General features: G+C 38.1%; 1 protein-coding gene across 1 annotated transcript in view; it reads left to right on the top strand.

Moving 5' to 3' along the window:
* The window catches only part of Sema1a (semaphorin 1a), a 233220-nt gene extending 218790 nt beyond the window's left edge, over nt 1-14430 (top strand). Inside the window, 10 exon segments of the mRNA XM_070999542.1 lie at nt 1644-1726; nt 1812-1955; nt 2020-2131; nt 2560-2702; nt 2773-2901; nt 4858-5065; nt 6094-6364; nt 6425-6478; nt 8665-8737; nt 9232-14430. Coding sequence (XP_070855643.1) covers nt 1644-1726; nt 1812-1955; nt 2020-2131; nt 2560-2702; nt 2773-2901; nt 4858-5065; nt 6094-6364; nt 6425-6478; nt 8665-8737; nt 9232-10094 — 2080 coding nt within the window. The 3' untranslated portion in view covers nt 10095-14430.
* Nucleotides 14431-16364: the final 1934 nt, after the last annotated feature.

Raw genomic sequence — 16364 nt, 5'->3', positions numbered from 1 at the left:
TACGGCACTTGTCCGAAACATAAATTTATAATAATATCGTTTGGCCAGCCCACTTCCGCTCCTCGAGTGCCAGCAGCCTGTGGGGGCGTGGCTCTTATAAATCTAGGAAAGAAGCAAATAATTCGCATAGTAGTCCGGCGGAGTGGTGAAAGTTTGCCGCAAGTTGAAAGCCGTATTCGAAGAGACTCGACTTAAGTTCAATGTCCCAGCTAGTTGGCAGCTCGGCTCCGTTACAAATTGTTTCCTGACGCAGACCGGAAGCATCCCATTTTCAACTGATTTCAGCCAGCTGGCTGACCATATCCCGTCTGCATCCTGTCCCAAGGTATAGCGTTGTCCTCAACATGTTCTTATCGTCTTCACTACCAGCTTAACAGTCAGCTCAATTTCGGGCTGCTTTCTTGGGCTGCAGGAGGGGAACAAATAACGACTAACTTCCCTCCGGTTCGTGCCATTTGCCTGCCGACTCGGCTGTCATCGGAGCGATACAAAAAGTTGGCAACATTTTTCAAGTTTCAATGGGCAGGACTTTGGACTTTGACCCAAGACGTGATCCCAATGCTCTATTTAGACATTTTCCTATTCTCCTGCGTACATATTTTGTATGCCTTGGCTGAATTTGCAATTAATACGTAAGCCTTAGAGTTGTGTATATTTTTTATGTTAAGTAAGCCATTTAATTCTAATAATACATTAGTACATTTGGTAGAAATGTTCTTTAAAAACACATCTCTTTAGCTCAAATTAATTTTTGAGGTCGAAAATTATTTTAAAGCCGAAACGAATTTTCTAGGCGTGCCAACCAACTGAGATGCAATTTAGTTTCTGAAAACCTCACAAATTCCATCCCTAACTCGTCTGAAATGAAAACTTTATCTAATGAATTATTCGCACAAACGTTGAGCAATTTGAAAATGGTTGCTCCATACAAACCGGAGCCCCGAAAACAAGATTAGTTAATTAACAATAAAAAAGCAGAGCAATGGAACCCAGATCCCAGCTCCCAGCTCCCATTTGGAAGCATCCACTCCTGCTGCCGGGCATTTGCATTTAAATCGAGGCAGAAGGCATGCCAGCAACAATGGACGTGGACCAGGCCACAAATGTTGCAACAACGCGGGATTTGGGGGCAGACGGGCGTCGTTTGTGCGGTGAAATCAGAGGGAAATTTTCGTTTTTATTTCATCTACTTGTGTTGTTGTTCGGAATATGTTTTTTCACAAAAAAACGCAAACTGTTTCTTGCTGCTGTTGCTGGCAGTCGTGTTGCAGTGGTAGTTGTTCGTTAAAGTCCTCGACTAACCAGTCCCGCCATCGCACCAGCGAGCCACATCCTTTGACTTCACATCCTGACAACGGCGACCATTTTGACGTCCGTCCATTATTAATGGACATCTAACCGAAATGACAGACGTTCGTCCATTGTCAGGAAAACTGGCCAAACACAATGTCGCAAAATAAGGAAAACATGCTCTGACATTCTTTCCTCTATTTAGAAGCTGACCACGAGGGTCGTTGATGAAAGAAGAATAAAATCTAAATGAAATCGAATAGAAAAAGTAATTAAGAAGCAAATGAAATATGGACAACGTTTGTTAAGTTTCTTTTTTTAATGTCCTATTTATTTATTGTGCCCCTTCGCAGCTATCGCTTCACCCAAATCGCTGTAGATGCACAGATCAAAACTCCGGGTGGCAAGACGTATGACGTTATTTTTGTAGGCACAGGTGTGTAGTAAATTGAAAACAGTTTATCAAATCTATGCCATCTCGGAAAACAAGCTTTATAACAACAAATCCTCTATTTTAACAGATCATGGAAAGATAATCAAGTCGGTAAATGCCGAATCCGCCGATTCCGCGGATAAAGTGACCTCCGTGGTCATCGAGGAAATCGATGTCCTGACCAAAAGTGAGCCCATACGTAATCTAGAGATAGTTAGAACTATGCAATACGGTGAGTTAGGCGGCTAGAAAGCAACAATATGCAAGCGATGGCACCTAACACTTTTAACCCGCAGATCAACCCAAAGATGGCAGCTACGACGATGGCAAACTAATCATTGTGACGGACAGCCAGGTGGTAGCCATCCAATTGCACCGATGTCACAATGACAAAATCACCAGCTGCAGGTAAGTGTGATGCCGCCCCCCTATATCCACCTATCCAGACAATGGCATTTTTATTATCATGTAACAATTTGCGTGACTCTCGTGTCACTTGACAGGCACTTGACAGCCTCAATATGCAGTATATTCGTGGGGCTTACACTCGACTGAAAAACACAAGTGTATCCGAAATTGCGATTACATTTTTCTACACGACAAAGATATTTAAATATACTGAAAGATAAATGGATTCTAAATGTTTGTAGCTCCGTTACCAACGGTTGTTTTATATTTTTATCTAAACTAGAAAGAACCAAAATGACTAAAACAACACAGAATTTGGTGCATACTTTAACCCGAAGCTATGCTCCTTGGGCTTCTGAATTTAATACATTTGTCGATACTTTTTTCCGAGTGCACGTATTTATCCACAATTTTTCGTCTGTTCGCAGTGAGTGCGTCGCATTGCAGGACCCTTACTGCGCCTGGGACAAAATTGCCGGCAAGTGCCGTTCCCACGGAGCTCCCCGATGGCTGGAGGAGAACTATTTCTACCAGAATGTGGCCACCGGCCAGCACGCGGCCTGCCCCTCAGGTGACTGCCAAGTTTTGCCACGCAGACTGGCCAAAGAAGACAAGATTAACGCTATTCTGTTCCCGTACAGGCAAAATCAATTCCAAGGATGCCAACGCAGGGGAGCAGAAGGGCTTCCGCAACGACATGGACTTATTGGATTCGCGGCGCCAGAGCAAGGATCAGGAAATCATCGACAATATTGATAAGAACTTTGAAGGTGATTTACCGAAACGCTTTTCCTGCACATTTTTTATCATATTTACTTTGCATTCGTTCGCTTTGTGTTACGCACGTACTTGCTTGTCACTTCGCCCACCTCCTTTGCAACCTTCGACCTTTGCTTGCTCTCTGTGTTGTCTACCTTGCAAATCACATTTTCATTTTGTTGGGATTCCCTGAACTTCGACTGCCGGCTTGTTGTCCCATCGTAACCGCTGCCTTGCACTTTGTTTTTAAGCGAATCTGTTTTTTTGAGCTTCAACTTACTGCCAGCCCCGGATTTCGGGAAGACAGTACTTCCGTTACCCCTATATACTCACTATATATGGGAGTGTTTTTATACCTTTGCAGACTAGCTTCGACTATTATTTTTAAATGAAAACCAAGACGAAGGACGCCATTTTCATTTTTTCTTTTAATTTTACTCACATGTTACAAATGATTCATAACATTTTTCATACGTAAATGTGGTAGTGACTCGGATAGATAGCTCAAAGGCGAAACTGTATCTTAGATCTATGAGATTAATACTACACTCAATATGAAATTCTCTCTGAAACTCGGACTCAGTGGCCTTTATGAGCGCTACGTCCAATTTATGGCGTTGGGCATCTCTGTGACGTCGATGTTTTGCGAAAAGATCTTTGCCTACATCCTTACGAGATTATAATTACATGAAATGAAGCCAGCGACGTAAATATATGTTTTTAATGTTTTAAAGGTAAAGCGCTTACAAACAAGGGCCACTGCCGTAAAAATTCAAAGTTTTTTTTTAAATGGGGCTTGGACTAGGGATTGCTTGCTAGGGATTTCTGCAAACATTTCCGAGGAACTTTGTAACTTTTTCTGGGATCTGTCTAAGATTATTTGACTTTGCGTCCCGTTTACCATGATTTTAGAGGTTATTATTAGGCCGCTCAACTCATCTTGTGGAATTGCTAATTAGAATTATGAAAACTAAAAATAGTCAATAAATGAGGAAAATTCTTTTAAAAATCAAACAACTTACTTTTTGAGAAAACCTTCATGGTCTCTGCGAGAATCGAACACACTGCCGCTCATCGACGTGCAAAAACGGTTCAAATTGTATTTTGTTGGGAGAATTCTCAATAATGACAAAAAATTATGTTTTTTTGCCAATTAAGACAAAAACCTTAAAATTTTACCTACTATTACTATTATAACAAATGGTTCACAAATTCAATAAAAAAAATTTCGAGAAGGGGAAAAAGGAAAGTTGACTCTTCGTGGGCTCGAACTCAAGCCATTCAGATTTTAGATGACTTTTTGTTCTACAAAATATGGCGATCTTGCCATAAAATTGAGAAAGTATTGATACCATCGCTCCGAAAAATTCGCCGTTAATTATAGAAAAGATAAAATAACCAACCCTAATAAATATTTTCTGGCCCTCTTTTATTTATAAAATTTTTATTTTAAGCAAGATCATAAGATCTTACCTGTTACATATAAAAATATGGTTATAAACTAATCTTAATTAATGTTAACCATATGCATTGTTGTTAGCTTTGCCTGTCTGTGCTTCTTGTATATTTGCCAAAACTTTAATAAAATATATTTATAATTTCTTAACCATACCTTTAACTAAATAAGTTTTATCCTCGTTGTTGTACAACTTTACTAACTATTCTTAAACATGTTTTTCTCGTTTCATTCATTATTATTTTTTGAACAATTACCGTGCAACAACCTTATACCGTGCGTTATAAATTCGATGTTTGGATGTTTATTGATGTCGTTACAATAATGGACCAATCTCCATTCAACCCCACACTGAAACAAAAACCGACCCACCTGAAACCCGACACAACAAACCGAAAAAACGGTTACATATTTGTTGTGATTTTAAATGTTTGTTGAATGTTTTGCCTAATGCACAATGTATCAATGCGAAATGAACTAAATTCGACTTATGAAATTGCACTAACCGAAGGTCCCCAAATCTCTGCAGATATTATCAACGCCCAGTACACGGTGGAAACCCTTGTGATGGCCGTCTTGGCCGGCTCAATTTTCTCGCTGCTGGTTGGCTTCTTTACAGGATACTTTTGTGGTCGCCGATGTCATAAGGACGAAGACGATAATCTGCCGTATCCCGACACGGAGTACGAATATTTTGAGCAGCGGCAAAATGTCAATAGGTAAGTGCTCTAATTCTCATTACCCCCCGATTAGCATTTTAAATTGATCAATGGGCTTTCTTTGAGCAAGTTTATTAAGGTTAGTTCTAGACGTTTTGTCGTAGACGTTTAACCCTTGTTTCCAAATTGGGCTCAAAATGGGGTTGTTCGAGTCTATGCGAACATTATTGGACGACAATGGGAGCTTATTTCTCGGCGAGAAAGCAGGGACATACTGGAGGCTGTTAAAGCACAGTCCGCCTGACCATCATTGCGTTTCTCTTCTTAAACCTTGAAGTGGGTTTCTACCTGAGCATAGAAATTCCTGGTCAGTTCTGTGGTCTTGTGACGCATGCGACTCCAGCGTATGTTGCGATGAGTACGTTATGATCGTCAACTACTATACAGCATATCAGCAGGATTCTAGCATATCTTGTGTTTAAAGTGAGTTCAGAGTCCGGCCTAGTACACTGCCTTGGGTATACCGGCGGAGATTAGACGCTTTGACTCCTTTTCTCCATCCACCTGAACAAGAAATTTTAAGTCCAATAAGAATCAGGGCGACTTTTAGCTTTTTTAAAAACCTACAGTATCATAATTTAAAAGTTAGCCATGCTTTTAAGTTTGAAAAAACGATCGATAGCCGTCTTTCCGTTTCTACGCTAACTAGTCTCTCAGTCTTAAATTTTCCCAAAAGCCTTATTTCCTTTACAGTATTAGTATTATAGTATTATACTCGTACAAATCGGAACAAGCTCTTCTAAAAAATATCGAATCATGATTGATCATTTTCTTTCCTACTTTGGGGTGCAGACCTCTTTTGCGACTTTATAATTTTGAATGAAGTTTGTTTAAATCGGGTTACTATATCCTATAGCTATCACAAAAACGGTTGCAAAAATTATGAGAAAATAATTCCAAAAAATTATTGTTTATTTTTTTATTTATCGTATTTTCTTCTTCTTTGGTTATAGCTTTATTTAAGAATTTCGAATTTTACGTACGTAAATAAATTTTCGAAAAATATTTAATACGTTTTTCTGGCCCAGCTTCCCTTCGTCCTGCCGCATCCAGCAGGAGCCCAAGCTGTTGCCTCAGGTGGAAGAGGTGACGTACGCAGAACCGGTGCTTCTGCCCCAGCCGCCGCCGCCAAACAAGATGCACTCGCCAAAGAACACGCTGCGCAAGCCGCCCATGCACCAAATGCACCAGGGTCCCAACTCGGAGACCCTCTTCCAGTTCCAACCCGATGGCTACAACACCCAGCAATCGTATCGCGGTCGAGACAACTTCGGAACCCTACGTTCCCACCAGGTGATGGTGAGTATTTTGATTTGCTGGATTTTAAATAAGGCTTTTATATTATTATGGTGTTCCCAGGGCGAAAACTACAGGCGCGGAGATGGATTTTCCACCACCCGCAGCGTCAAGAAGGTGAGTTGTGCCACTATTGCTTAACGATCTGGTCGAGCAGAACGATTTATTTTTATTTTCCGACTATCGTATCGTACTACAACTAATCTCTAACCGTAACCATTGCGCTCTTATCGATGTTGTTCGACATTTATTGACCTTAGTTAACTAACTTGCTCGTCCATCGAGAGTCCTTGTGCTGCGCTTGTATTTGATTGAACTCTCCTCACACAATCGTCGATTGGTGTATTTCTTAGTCTCACATTTTCTATCTTTGTGTTAGTGCGTACGAGTGTGTGCGGGTTTCTTTGCCGCCACGTCGTCTAATTGTTTTTTAAAAAGTATATAGCTTAAAGTCGCATCACTCTTATATATTGTAACCCTCATACATGTTGTTTTTAACGTTGTAGATGAAGTCGTTGTACTAATATTATTTATTTTTAAACTCATTGCATGCTCACTTATATTTTTTCCACTTATAAATCATTATTGTTTTACATCATATAAAAATACTGGATAGAACTGAATTGTCCGCGGAAGTGTGTCATAATGCTAACTGTCCTAAAATAATCCTTTTAAATCAAATTTTGTATTTCCTTGAAAAAAAATGGTTTCCTGCTAATTGGGAGACCGCCAAACATCAAATTACAATATAACCCATTTTTTCTCTAATTCATGATAAAGCGCATGTTAAGATACCATCTTCATTACTCACCCCATTCCATAACGCTAATATTTTGGGGTTCTGTCTTAAATCTGGAAATACACCAATCGTTCGAACCAAGTGGGATTGGATCTTTGCAGGGCTTCCACTATACCCCTCCACCTATCTAAGCATTCTGTACATTTACATTCTTAATACTACTTCAACTCAACGGGAAACTCTATCTATCGATACTTACTTTTGCATACCATAAACTACACAAAAAATCTATCTCTATCTATTCTCTATTCTTCTTCCCCTTTTTTACATTAGGTTTACCTTTGAGACGGGAGTGGGGCGGCTGAAACCAGTCAGGGACTAATTACCCAAAATATGGTAAATACTTATTTATAACTAAAGCCATTTGAGTTTATTTATTTCACATTAGTTTCAATTTTTTTTATTTTACTTTTCGTTTTTGGTTGAAATGTTTCCATGGTCGGCTTGCGTTTGCTATTCTTATTAATCTGGACAATGTTTTGCTCAAAAGCTGCAATACGGAAGCTCTCTTCACAACGAGCTAAACCGAAATTCCATAGGCAAAAAGTAATTTCTCAAAATCTCCCCAATTTCTATCTCTCTTTCCATTAATTATATTTAAAATTTGGAGCACTATTGCAAATTTAGTTTTAATTTTTTGATAGTTATATAGTCACTTTTGCAGAAGCTTTGCTTGCTATCTTCTTCTCTCTTCACTCACCGTTACTTTTGGTTCAACATTACACATTTTCGAATGGCTAAAAAGGTTATCGATCAATCAGTCGGTCAATCAGGCCAGTTCAGTCAGTCCAGCCCAGTCAGCCATCCCGCGCCCAACTCGCTTCGCAAATCGTCAGTGCCAACGCTTCCTTCAACCTTTGTTTGACCTCTGCGTGATTGAGAGGGTGTGTGTGCTTGTTGTTTGATTAGATATGACATATTACCCCAACACTGACCCTCTTGAACCGCTTGAACTCTTCTGCATGGGCGCCAAAACCCCAAACCCATAAACTTATTATACCGAAATCCGTGAAGCAAATTGATAAAAGTGCGTGTCTGTGTGTGTGCAATACAAAAATCGTTTGATAATTAAGACACAAATATAATACATCCCGGTAATAATAAACTACTACCCCACCATGATACACGTACTTATTTTGCTTTCGTTTCTATATGGTATATGCTACAATCTTTTTCGTTTTTTGCTTGCCCACTTAAAAGTGCAGACCAGAAAGTAATTGGAATATATTGCATTAGCACTTGAGAAATCCAAAACAAAACGGTACACAAATTTAAATCAATTCGGGTTCATAGAACCACACCTTTAAAATACTTCTTGAAATTGGCCTGGCCTTGCAACATTTGAGATCAAAAATTGATTGCGAACGTTTTTCCCTAGATTGAATCAATTTAGCATTTTTACTTTCTTGTGTTTTATTTTCTTCAACATTGACATGTGTAACTTTCAAAAAACAATATTTTGAATATAAAAGAAGAGAAATTGATAAACACTCCAACCCCATAGGCTGTAAACAACACAAACACACGTAACAGAAGTCTTGGTCGCGCAAGAAGACAGCCGCCCCGTCATGGCATTGGTAAGTTTAAAACCTGAGATTCTTAAGTTAGAGTTACGATTTGACTGGCCAACAGAACCCACAGACACCGACACAGACACTCACTCTAAAAGTACCTACGACTATTATCTATCGCCAGGACTCTGCCCCTCTATATCTCTCTGGTCGATCTGTACTTGAGTCCCGAATGGGTCGGATATTTCTCGGGACTATCACAGAAATCGAAATCTTTTGTTTTAACTATTCTTAAAGTAAAAAGTACATCTTATTTCCTATTTTATGTGGTATATACTTTTCCTTTCATAATCGATATATTATTTGATACGTGTACCAGTAGTTTCTGTGTGTGTGCGAGTGTTTATGTGCATGTTGCAGCAGATTCAATGTTGTCTCAAAATATTCATTTCCATAGCCTCCATTAGCGTCCTGACCCAAGCATCGATGCAACATGCACCCAAGCACCCATGCCAAGTCGGATTTTCGCAACTAATTCGAGTTATTTCCGGCTTTTGCAGTAACTCAACACCGTTCGAATAGCCCCCAGCAGCAACAGCAAACACAGCAGCCGCACTCCAGCTCCGGCTCCTCACCCGTAATGTCCAACAGCAGCAGCAGTCCGGCCCCGCCATCCAGCAGTCCCAGTCCGCAGGAGAGCCCCAAGAACTGCAGCTATATCTACCGTGATTGATTGATATGCAACACCAAATCGATGCCACTCATCCAGGCCCAGTCCACGCACGCCCTGCCACACCCACACCCGAATCCGCTTCCGCAACCGCACCCGCATCCGCTCCTTGGTCCGACCACGCCCCCAGCCCAGCCACGCGCCAGGAGCCCGATGATCGGCAGGACATATGCCAAGTCCATGCCGGTGACGCCAGTTCAACCGCAATCGCCGCTGGCGGAGACGCCCTCATACGAGCTTTACGAAGGCCACTCCGACGCCAGGTTCCATTTCGATGACGAGGACGGTGAGGATGAGGAGCATGACCTGGAAGACACCTCATCGCTGGCCATGATTACACCGCCTCCGCCCTACGACACACCTCACCTTGTCACATCGCCACCCTTGCCGCCGCCCCGTAGATTTCGCTTTGGCAACAGAGAGCTGTTTAGCATGAGTCCTGCCGGAGGCGGAGCCACGCCCACCGCCTCGGGAAGCACCACCAACCGCGGCAGCAGCGCCATAACGCCCACCAAGCTGAGTGCAGCGGCAGCGGCCATGTTTGCCGCCCCCCAAATGGCCACCCAGCTCAACCGGAAGTGGGCACACCTCCAGAGGAAACGGCGCAGGCGCAACAGCAGCTCCGGCGATTCCAAGGAGCTGGACAAACTGGTCCTGCAATCGGTCGACTGGGACGAAAATGAAATATACTAGCAAACAAGCCACTGATCAGAAGAAAAAGTACTTCTACTCAAAGAAAGTGGAATACAACTTCATTTTTTAAAAAACTATAAACATTTGTTCGTGCTGTCTGCATTGGAACTCGTTTCGTTTTCCTGAAAAGTGAACTTTGAACAACAAAATGGCTTAAAAATGTGTTTACTTAGGCAGGATATTGATATTAAGGTAGTAAATGTAACCGATTTTACGCTAGTCTAAAATCAGGGGAGTGCATAATTTTTAAACTTTCAACTATTAAACAAATATTTTAATTAGTTTTATACAATTCGTTTTTAGTTTAAGTAATAAACTTGTTTTAAATATTAGTTAAACTTGAACAAATTGTATTGTATGCAGCGTACGCCAAATGTTCGATTTATTTGTGAAAAACAATTAGTTTATTTAAAAATGGTATTAACTGTGATCCCCCTAACTAAAGAAGTTACCATTTACTACCTTAATTAGCATACAAGACGTAGTTCCAAAGTTTCAATGCATTTTATAAAATGTGGCTTAATGATCCCTCCCCCAACCTTCCTCCCTCCCTTAAACTACAAGTAGCAATCGAAGAAAGCATTCATCAGCGATAAGAACTGGATCGGGTCTTACTTACACACATAAAGCCAGAGAAGTTATACACGAAATTTATAGTTATATAGCCTTTATACTATTCCCAGATTTGCTAAGTATACACAAGAGTAACAAAACATACGTATATATGACTCAATATATACCACTTGATTATATAGACACGGTTTAAAGAAGCGGCTACGCTAAATTAAAGCTAAGAAATGATATTGTTAGTTACCATTAAAAGAAATTAACAGTTGTATATATTAATCCTAAAGATGGTCAAGACGTAACGTAATCTAAGTAAATCTTATTCACATAGAGTATACACGATTTACAAGATTTTTTGCATTTAACCCAGAGAAAGTAAAGATAGAAAAAATTTAAAAAGCATAAATGGTTGAGGAAGATGAGAAAACAAAACGAAACGCTTATTACTGATTTACACAAAACAAATGAATAACCGAAATAGTAGGAAGGCAAACAAATTAGTTTTAAGCCGTAAGAAATCGGGAAAATATAAGGAAATTGCATTCGAAATTCATTCAGAATTGGATCTGGAAGTCAACTGTCAACCGCTATGCAGCGCTCCTTTCAAAATCGAATCCATCGAGTGCTTTTTCAATTGTCAATTTAATTTGCAGAGCCTTAAGCTATAGTACTTCAGACTCCAGTGCTTCAGTCTGCTATAGGAAAATGTAAATTATGTACAGGACTATACGCATTATTCAACCGATCTGTACAGAAAAAGTATGTGCGATATGTGCCATAATTGGGTATGTGCCCACCTTGAGTTTAGTTGTTATTGTTTGCAATGATTCAGAATAGTTCTTTACTGAGAACAGAACTCGCTATCTTTGTATATATACAAATATACCTATATATGCATGATGAGGGACACAAATTTCATGTGCAGTGATCGATCAAAATTTAGTGAAAGCATTTAAAGTAAACTTTAGCCTAACCACATAGGGTTTGTATCATAGATTGGGCCGGAGGGCGGAACAAAACTTTTGAAAATATTTTCACTAGGGGCATTGCTAATGTTGTTCACGTAATAGAGTATATTAGAAATAGACTAAGCTAATCGATACTCAATATTTTGTATGAGAAACATTAAAATCATCCGATCAAACTTGGAAATTGCGTTGCAAGACGATTAAAAAGCGTAGAAATATCTAAATCAAAGCAAATGTATAAAACGAAACCACATAGCAGACGGTAGATCTAAAATAAAAGCCCACACAAACGTAAACGTATATATTAATTAATATATACTTTATGCAGCTGCAATTTAATGCTTTTGATATGCAATTTTACTTTTTGAAAAAATGTATACAACCGAAACAAATCAAGAGCGAAAAAACAAAGTAAAAGGAATGCAATTACATTTAGAAAGCCAAAGACACAAATGATTAAATGATTATTTTTCAGAGTTATTTATCCTTATTTTTAATTATTCGTATATGAAAATATTTATATTTTAAACTAACGTATAGAACTGCGTTACAACGTATGTAGCAGTTTATTTTCTGTTTCTGCTTATTTAGTTTTTAAATTTGTTGTTTTTATCTTCTTCTTTAAGATAACCGTGTCGAGTACTTTGAAAGCAATACAAACACTTAAAATGTATAAGCAAAAAATAAATGCAAAGATTCAGACACATAAAGTAGCTGCAGATGGATAAAACTTAGGAATACACTAGAGTTTTGAACTAATTCTAGATCTACATCATCTACTTATACAATGGCATACAAGTATTAACTGAACCAGATCATTAACTTTTATACACTTTACCATTTACATATATACAAGGAAACTGAAAGCCGATAACCGATTATTCAATATACAAGGCAAAATTGAACATGCAAATGTAATTTGAAGCCAGGTTGCAACTGAAAGGTTTTACAGTAAATCATGCCTACAGACATAAATCAGCAACAACAGTAAGAAGATTAGAGAATCCATGAATATATACTTATACATAAATATAGATGACCCATATACATACACTTACTAGATACTTTAGAAGAGAGATTCTCTAGAAATGCTTTTAAATTTAAAATAAAAAACAGAAAAATGAACAAAAAGTGAAGTAATAAACTCAAAAAATAACTTATTTAAGAAAAGTATTTTATTAAAAACACTTAACAAAAAGCAGAGTCTAACGCAAAAAAAAATCATCTTAAATTTCTTAAAACTTTCAGCAAAGGGCAAACTTTTGTGAGATAAGTCAACTCAGACACTTTTTTAAAAGAACAGAAATTGGGATTGACGAAGCGCCGTCGTTGATGATACTTTAAAGATAATTATAAGCTAAATGAAAACGATTTTTAACTTTCTCCGAATAAGACAAAAACAATTATTACCTACAGATTGTAGCGAGCGCATTCGTATTTGCTAATTAGCAACTTATTAAACTATAAAGAACAACCAACATTTAAAATTAGAACAGAAAGCCAGAACCCAAATACCAAAATAAAAACAATCCAAGACGCGACACACCCAAATTTTAATTTTTCATTAAAAACGATATATATTCAAGTGCTTCTTACATAAAATAAATATAATTATATATGAAACAAAAACATAAAAGATTATATGATAGATATTATTACGAGCAGGCATTACAGTATAAATACCCACTAACTAGGTTAAGACAATTACCAACATCTTGATTATTACATATGAAATGTATTATTATGTTTTGTGAAATCAAGCGAACTATTACTGATAATGGAAATCAGATTACTGAGCGGATTTAGAGTAAGCGTATTAACTCTGTACGATACCCGGCTCCGTTTGGTTTTATAATTTCTAAGTAGCCAGCTCTCAATGCATATAGAATGAATACAAACACACACTGACACGTAATCGATGCATTTTACTTACTTGAAGGCCATAAGTGAAACAAAGTTAAGCCAGTTCATGAATTCAATTTATATAATTATGTTAAGATTTTATAACGCAACAAGCCTATCGTATGCATTACCTATATGAATACCATTATGCGAAAACTTTGTAAATACTTCATCAACCAAATAAATATTCCTTGATTCAAGTAAAACAATTTCAGATCCCTAACTCAAACAAAATGAACCGAAGGCACATGGTTTTTCCCAAAAAAAAAGCATCTCACCCACACACAATTCTGAAGAGATGTTTGAGCATACGAGCCACGAGTATGTTATCCATTCTTTAGCGGTTACAAATACGTAAGGATAAATTAAATTGTTGAAATGTAGCGCAAGATCGTAATGAGTAACGAACTTAATAAAAAGCCCAAAGCGAATAACAAATATTTAACCAAATAAGTTACGAAAGTTAGACACAAAACGGTACTTCCAAGCAACTATAGAGCTAACAGCAAGCCATTTAAATGAAAGAACAAAAATGCAATCTAAACTGTATGAATTGAGTTTCCTAATTCCGCTTATAGGCACCCAAAAAATTGAACCCAGATCTCCCCAAGCAATTCGGATCGGTAACGGTTCGTTCAAAACGGTTCCCTCATCTTCTCATTCCTCCACAGAAACCTCCTTTACATAACTTCCAATTCGGAGTTCGTTAAGTTTTGGATTTGGTTCAAAGCAAACGATTCAAAAATTAATAAATAAACTCTTTATTATTCACGCGAAATATGAGCGGTATCATAAATTAAAACAGCACTGAAAATCGAAGATCTACAGCATGAAAAAGCAAAATAAAAAACAACACGAACAACCGAAAATTGTTAGTAAAAAGACTGAGCTACAAAAAATATACAAAAAACAAAAGAAACGAAGGAAAACAAAAGCTAGAAACAAATCAATGAATGTCTTTGATTCAGTGACAAATTAATCACTGTGCATTTTTGGGTAAACGGATTTTCATTCGTATGATTTTCATGAGTCGTAAATTTGCTAAGAAGTTCCTAACACAAATCGCAGCAAAACCCAAATATTAATCAGTGACACAATCAGTGCTATCAAGCTATGTTTAATTGCGCACCTAAAGGGACTTCTGCATTTATTTCTCACATCACAAAGATTAATTATTTAAGGGGAAGCAGCTAAACAAAATACGTAATTTGACACATTATTTTTAAGTTTGAACCTTGATTTAGTTAAGAGGCTTTTTTACTTTGGGCCACTGCCACAGCATAATCGAGATTAAAATACCTAGAAAGACTATATATAAACACGTATATACATATATAGACACAAGTATATATGCATAAACTTGCTTTTAGCTTTCCTAGAACTCTGATTTCCATACTTGAACGTACAGTAAGCTGCGAGTCATAGGAGATTGCCGATCTCAGACACGAAATAATCAAACTCAAGCTGATAAAAATTGCCACGACCCAATTATTCGGTCCCAGACTCAATTAAATCCATACAAAACAAACGGATCGAAATACAATCTGCAGCAAGTCACACACAAATTTAACAAACATGGCGAAAAAAAGAAATCGATTAAAGAAAACCGCATATTATTAATGATTATTGTATTGAATTATTATAACTGAAATATTTAGATGAAATGACGATTCTTAATTATAACACATTATTATAGATACATACCGAACAAGCCGAAACAAAACAAGAAATTGAATATTAAACTTTAACAAGAAAAACCAAAACGGAGGGAATGGAATCGAAAATGATTAATTAAAAATGAAAATATAGAGAAAAATATTATATTATGAACTTCTACAATGCGTTTTAATCAGACCTCAATTATTTTGATTTGGGTATTTGGAGAACAAATCCCCCACTCGGGTTAGGTATATGTAAAATGTATTTTAATGAAATATACTCAACAAATTTTTTTTTATATCTAACAAACCCCCCCACTACATTACTGGATCTACCATTGTCACCAATATAACACAATAAAATGAGAAACCCCATAGTGGAGGCGAATATAATCAAAAAGAATGAAGATAGAATTTTTTCTATTACCGATTAACTCAGTGTTATTTGTGTATTTATAAAAATCATTTAAATAAGAAAGAAAGCTGGCTTTGGCAAATCGAAGATTCTATATCCTTGCAGGTCGTTGCCGTGGGAGCATTGTATGTACACAGCTTTCCGATTTTAACACCCGCTACTCGTAGAGTAAAAGGGTTACTACATTCGTCGGAAAGTATGTAACAGGCAGAAGGACGAGTTTCCGACCCCATAAAGTATATATATTCTTTATCAAGATCACTAGCCGAGTCAAACTAGCCATGTCCGTCTGTCCGTCTGTCCGGATGAACGCTGAGATCTCGGAAACTCTAAGAGCTAGGCTATTGGGAATTATTAGCTTGATTTAACGTCTTATCGCCTTTTCCAGCCTTTCCATAGGGAAATGGAAATATGCAAGCAGTAAAGCGAGATTGACATGCGCCACCTGCCCGCGATCGCAATATATGGTTATGTGCGCGGTAGACTGATTTAGGCGTTATGGGCGTTAGAGTGGGCGTGGCAAACTTTTTTTGGGGTCAATCGGTAGGTATTGACGAGACTAAGACCATTAACCACGTGGACAGTTTTGGGGGGAGGGGGGGGTTCGTCAAAAGTCCACGATTTTCCACGAGGGGGGGAGGAGGGGTCGAGGTGCAAAAAGTGCTTAAAATTTGTTCACGTGGTTTATGGACGGCCCCTATACCCTTTTACTCTACGAGTAACGCGTATAACAAGGAAGAACGCTATAGTCGAGTACCTT

This window comes from Drosophila suzukii, chromosome 2L (assembly GCF_043229965.1).
Source record: "Drosophila suzukii chromosome 2L, CBGP_Dsuzu_IsoJpt1.0, whole genome shotgun sequence".
Lineage (NCBI taxonomy): Eukaryota > Metazoa > Arthropoda > Insecta > Diptera > Drosophilidae > Drosophila > Drosophila suzukii.
Note: the sequence above shows the minus strand (reverse complement) of the source record. Positions and strands in the feature narration are given on the sequence as shown.